Raw genomic sequence first — 6516 nt, 5'->3', positions numbered from 1 at the left:
ATACATACAACATAGATGACATAACAGTAAGGAACAGCACAAAAACATACTTGACTAACTTTACAGGTTAAAAGCAGATTTGAACAGGTGCATTTTTAAGTGCTGTTCTGAAAGTGGCGAGTGACGAAGAATGTCTGAGGTGCTAAGGGAGGGAGTTCCCGAGGGAGGGGGCTGCAATGGAGAAGGCTCTGTCCCCCCAGGTCCGATGCTTAGACAGATTGTGTGGGGGGGCTTAACATTCACTTTTTTAATAAATAAGACTGAGGAGAAGAAATGGTTAAAAAGTGACAGAGAGAGGGACAAGGAGATACAAAACATTTTGAAGAAGTCAATAGAGTTATTCTTTCACCTGATGCTAACCCACATTGGGGAGTTTGAACACGGCAGAGGTCAACATCAGCACTATCACTGAACCACACTTGATTGAGGCAAGTTCCCTGTCTCGGGGCTCACTCAGCCCTCAGTCCTGTCCAAAAGTCAGAGCAAAATTCACACATTTTCCCTGTGATCTGAAGACACTCCAATCTCAATGTGTGAAAAAAATCACTAGCTTAGGCTAAGGGAAATAACACTGAGAGTGAAATGAAATCTTGTTTTTGAGGTCATTGATGAACAACTAATTGTAAGCAAGTTTTTAAATACTGCAAGTCATTCCTGTGCCGTTATCATCATAAGACAGACAAGTTAATGCCATGAGCATTGAATCCACAGGCACAAAGAAAATCCACCTAAGAGTGGTTTTGTTTCTGATTTGGAGATCTAGATAAATGTTGAAGTGTAACATTTATCCATTGATTGTGACAAAATACTGAAATGCCCAAGCAATCAAACATTCATAAGTTTGATGATTCATGAGAATGATCAAATTAAATTTGCTAACTGTCATGTGGTTCGAGTCAGGAGCATGACATTCCAGCAGCTCTCGTCTGTAACTCCACCACACAGCCATAACAACTAATACTAATTAGGATATAGTTATGTATATTAGGATCACTATATAACAATCACTATAAATAAGTAGATTCAGACTATGTTGTTGACTACTTACTTCACAAATCAAGTCAGTTTCATTTTAGAGCCCCAAACCACAGAATGATCTAATGTCTTGCACAACATAGGTCATGCGGTTTGTTTAAACCTAAGTGACTGGGTTTTGTTCAGACGTGGGATTACCTCAGAACACCTCAGGTGTACAGTAAGTGGTGCCAACAAAACATATGTGCCACAGTACATACTGGCATTCTCAATAACCGTGTAAATTCCCAAAGCAGCCTTACTTATGTTGTTCATCTTAAAACACAGAAATATCAACATTACCCATCACTGTCATAAAAGATTCACATTTGCTGATACTGTTCACCTTTGTTCTGCAGCCTGTCTCACTTTAGACTCAGCTGACTAAAATGTGGGGAGAAGGAGGTGTTTTACCCCCCTCCCTTCACCACGCTCTTACTCTCTCTCTCTCTCTCTCTTTCTCTCTCTCTCTCTCTCTCTCTCTCTGTATTTCTCACACACACAAACACACACAGGCACACTCAGCCACCCTCCTCCTTCTGGCTCATTAATCAAAGACAGATTATCAGGAAAGTGACACCTTCATGATTACAACGTTTCTGGGGAACTTTTTAATATGACTTTAGTTGGAAAGGAGATGCAAATTAGCAGGCTTACTTCAAAGTGCAACACAAATATTATTCAGATGAGAATAGTTTGAGGTTGACACCATGAGGCAAAAACTGAACTTGAATGCAAAATAAGCACACTAAATGAACGTCTTACATATTACAAACTTGCAGATAAAAAAGATTGCTGCATTGACGAAATTCTATATAATTGCCCCACTAGTTTGTCTAATTCCAGTCAAGCCGATGATTTATGCTACTCATCAATATGATGGATGCTCCTACACTAGACCACTGCTGAACACTGCTATCTGTCCTAATCTATACAGTAACACTATCTTCATATCATCCATTTATCTACATAACTAATAACTGATACTAGCCTGTTGATTATCATGTTTAATTTCACAACAAAAAAAGGAAATACAATCAGGTCATCAGCTTTGTCTTGAACTGGAATAGCATCTTATTCCTCTCAGTTGCTCCACTTTAAATGCTGAGCATCCCGGCCTCCACACATCTGTCCAAGAAAAAAGCTCCTCTTTTAATCTTTTAACGCTAAACAAGCATGAACTCCTGCCGTCGCCTTCATTTTCCATCTAAAAGCACACCTAAATATTTTATCATAGGCGCCTGATAACACTGGGTAACGCAGTGGATAATGAAAAGGTATACAGCGAGGGAGGAGGGATTGTGTGTGGGCAATATACTTTATTCAATTCAATTCAATTCAATTCATTTTTGTATAGCCCAAAATCACAAATTACAAATTTGCCTCAGAGGGCTTTACAATATGTATACATTTGACATCCTCTTGTCCCAGAACCCTCACATCGGAACGGGAAAAACTCCCCCAAAAAAAAACCTTTAACGGGGAGAAAATAGGAAGAAACCTTAGGGAGAGCAACAGAGGAGGGATCCCTCTCCCAGGATGGACAGAAGTGCAATAGATGTCATGTGTAGAACAGCATAACAGAATTACAACACATTCAATGTATGACAGAACCACGAAGGAGGCAAGACCTGGTCCAGGTGTAACCCAGATACACAGGAACCTGTGAGGCGAGAAAGCACAGACTCTGGTGAAGAAGCAGGTCAATAATGTGCATTAATGGTATCGGTAATATGAAATAGTAATGTGAGTAATAATAAAAGTGATATTAGCAGTTGGAGTCAGCAGGGCCATGGTAGGAGGAAGGACCAGGGTCTAGATGAAACCATGCTCCATGGAAACCTGTGAGGAGAGAAAGCACAAGGACTCCGGGGAGTGACTGTCTATGAGATTGTTCCACTTTCTCCATGATTATACAGACACAAAGGTGGAGGTTCATGCAAAGGCCCTTGAAGAAAAGTGGCCCTGATTATAGAACATATCTCTGCATATCTCTGTGGAACAATACATATACCTTTTATGTGTGTGTGTGCGCGCGTGCTCGTGTGCTCGTGCGCGCGCTCGTGTGCGCGCGTTTGTCAGGTGCGCTCTCACCATCCCCAAAAATCAACGTGTCAACACTTTCCCTTCCGTCCACAGGGTGAGATGTTGAAGATATATTGGGTCCCGCGTGCCTTATAATGCATTGCGGTTCACATTAACCCCAGTGAATTAAAAAAAAGAAAAGTCTAAATTAATAAGACAAAAGGGAGCTGTGTGTGTGTGAGAGAGAAAGGGGAGTTTATGGTTGAGCGTTTCAGGAGGGTTGTTAATGTTAAGGTGGCATTAGTGTTAATGCAAATTAAAAAGCGCTGGCTGATCCCTTTTGACCCCCCTATTCACAGCAGCCATTTGCGTCGAGGTATAGCTACTAACCCCCTATAATTCAATTTGTCAAAATGAATGAGCGAACAGACATTATATATAGTCCGCCCTCCCACACCATCCCACCAAAATACAACTAAGAAAAGGAGACAAAGACAAAAGTTGGGCTACTTAACCAAATCACACTCGTCTCCGTTTTTATAGCCGTTTATTACTCATTTCATCTGTAAATGAAAAGGACCCGGTATCATATTATTATGTTGGCCCCGGTCCCCTAGATAGTCATCAATCACTCTCAATCGACCTGTCACCGGCAGGCAGAGATCCAGCTGGAGAGGAGAGAAGGAGGGGAGGAGTAGGCTACATCATCATTAATTTGAGGAGTGACCCCCGGGGCTATCCACATGTCTCAACCCGGGATTCTCCAAGCAAGGCGGCGCGCACCGGCACTAGCGCTGTGGCGTGCGAGTTTGGGACTTTTGGCCATTTTTGTAAACTGCAGTTTCACGAATTTACCTGATCAACGTGGAAATGTGAGGGATAGATAGATAGATAGATAGATAGATAGATAGATAGATAGATAGATAGATAGATAGATAGATAGATAGATAGATAGATAGATGAAACTGGATTTTAGTTTTCATCATAATTAAAATAATTTCTGAGCATGTGGAGATGTTATAAAAGGTTGATTCAAACACTCCATTAAGCACTCAGGGGACTCATTATTGCATAGGTGTACTTGGAGAACAATACGAAACCAAAAGTCGATTCTAACTTGGTAATTATCATAAAGAAAATACGATAATACTAAAATAATCTCTAGATTTGAAATGCAGTCATTTTTGTAAATCTACATATTGGTGGACTGCGATATGTTTCTCTGCCCAGTAATGTTCTTTGCTAATTAATTTAAAATCAATTAGTTCCCCATTTGATTAGCATCAGTGCGGAGGAATGATAAGAATGTGCTTATAATTGGGCTTAATGCATTCAAACCGGTACACACACGTTTGCATATTCAAGTCACTGATTGCCTGGGAATTGATTGATTGGGACTACAAAATTGGGACTACAAATTAATCTCCAGGACATGTACTTCCTTCTCTTTTCCCTCTCAAAGATTTTCTTGTTCGATAGTTCTTTTCTGGTTTTTTTGTCGTCATCCCGAGAAAGTATATTAAAGTTACAGTCTGGTCATTTTCAAGTGGGAAACTTCTGACGTCAGAGTCACCACTGTTTAAAACAACCTGCCTCTGCTGCTGACGTCTTCTATACTACTTTTTTATACGGAAAAATATGTATCTAACATCGAAGTGATTATTCTAGGCAAACAAATAATACTTTCTTTCATTTCTACAAGACTTTAAAAACGGAAAAAGGGAGAGCTAGAAGATTTCTGCCTTTATTTTTTTATTAATTTTTTTTTTTTGCAGCTGAAAGGCGTTTGAGTGGGGGGCATTTTCCACAAATTAAACATGCTACTCTGCTTCGCCCTATAAGCATCCTAGGAGCCTGTGCTTACCAATCGATTGGTACAGTCAAACAGAGCTGCAGCCTCTCGCGTTAGAGTGGAGACCTTCAGTCTCGCTTTATTTCTGGATATTGGGGGACCTCTCTACAATGTCATATCCACAATTTGGATATCCATATTCGTCTGCTCCACAAGTAAGTTCATGTTACCTTTGTTCAATTAATTGGGTGTTTTGATTTTGTCATTGCAGCGATTGATCATCTCATCGATTTATGCATGATCCTTTTACGCATTTTGGCCAAGAATCGGGGAGGCTGCCACAGTCCTTTCGAGTATCGGAAAGGTATTGCGTTACATCCATACCTGTGTTCCTGCAGCGATAGAAAAAGGGGTTAAGAGAGAGAAACCAGAAACCAACGAGACCCCCAACCTCCCGTTCCCTGATTTCGGCAAGATAATAGCCTCTCGGTAATGTCAGCCATATGTTTATCTGCGCTGGAACACACATGCCCACTTGTTCTGCACACGCTGTGTGTTTTGCGCCGTAACCCAGCTGCTGTTTTGTTTTGGCGTTGAGCCATACAAAATAATTTGGGCTTCACTCTGGGTATTACTGGGCGTTCTAGGGAAAATATGTTGTATCTATTTGTAACGCATTGGATCAAAGCAAACAGACGGCTCGTTTTGGACACGTTTTACGCGCACATTACCACGGGAATACAACGCACCATTCATCATCAGATATCAGTCTTTACATGGCATTTGTATTTTAGTTTTTAAAGATTGACTTTCTGGGGGGAAATGTGCGAATAAGGTCCAGTTCACCTTCCGAAGAGCAAAATAGAGCAAAAACTTAATCATTTTACGGTCAGAAAAGTAAACACAGTTTGGAGACAGCTAGAATCGTGTTCATTTGGCGATCTTCATTTCATATTAAAAAGTTATAAACTAACTTTGAGATCAAAGTGTTCCACATTAACATGTTTCAATGCAGAATGATATACAAATAACTTAAATTATCTGTCTGTCCCCACTCAGTTCCTGATGACAACCAACTCTCTGACCACTTGCTGCGAGTCCACCGGCAGATCCATAGCCGACTCCGGAGTGGCAGCGTCCGGGCAGACTCCAGTCTACTGTCCCGTGTACGAGAGCCGGCTGCTGGCCACGGCGAGGCATGAACTCAGCTCAGCCGCCGCGCTGGGCGTTTACGGGAGTCCCTACACCGGCAGTCAAGGCTATGGGAATTACGTTACATACGGCACCGACGCCTCGGCATTCTACTCGCTGGTAAGCCGTTCACCTGATCCTTCTTGGCGTTGATTAATGGAGCCGCAGAGTGCTGAGACGTAGGCGCACGTCGCCTCTCTTTTATGCTCTACACCACAAGATACCAGCATTTTACTTTACGTGATGTATCCCTATCATCATTTGAGCCGACTTGTCTTTAGTAATTGGAAAATACTCCTCAGCAAGGCGGGATAGGCTCACTTTATCGTGTCAGAGTTTTACTTTAGACGAGTATTTTTTTTTATGAAACAAAGAAGAAAAAGTTAATACTGAGACAAGTTGGTTTCCATTGGAAATACGTTTTTTTAGCAGGCTAACGTTGAATATGCATTAGTATATATATATATATATATATATATATATATATATATATA

General features: G+C 41.0%; 1 protein-coding gene across 1 annotated transcript in view; it reads left to right on the top strand.

Annotated features, from left to right (window-relative positions):
- The first annotated feature begins 4975 nt into the window (after positions 1-4975).
- The window catches only part of irx4a (iroquois homeobox 4a), a 6810-nt gene continuing 5269 nt past the window's right edge, over positions 4976-6516 (top strand). Inside the window, exons 1-2 of the mRNA XM_031875339.1 lie at positions 4976-5046; positions 5891-6142. Of these exons, the coding sequence (XP_031731199.1) occupies positions 5002-5046; positions 5891-6142 (297 nt within the window). The 5' untranslated portion in view covers positions 4976-5001. The remainder of the gene's footprint in view (positions 5047-5890; positions 6143-6516) is intronic.

Source organism: Anarrhichthys ocellatus, unplaced genomic scaffold (assembly GCF_004355925.1).
Source record: "Anarrhichthys ocellatus isolate YVR2014 unplaced genomic scaffold, GSC_Weel_1.0 scaffold89, whole genome shotgun sequence".
In the NCBI taxonomy this organism is placed as follows: Eukaryota; Metazoa; Chordata; class Actinopteri; order Perciformes; family Anarhichadidae; genus Anarrhichthys; species Anarrhichthys ocellatus.
Note: the sequence above shows the minus strand (reverse complement) of the source record. Positions and strands in the feature narration are given on the sequence as shown.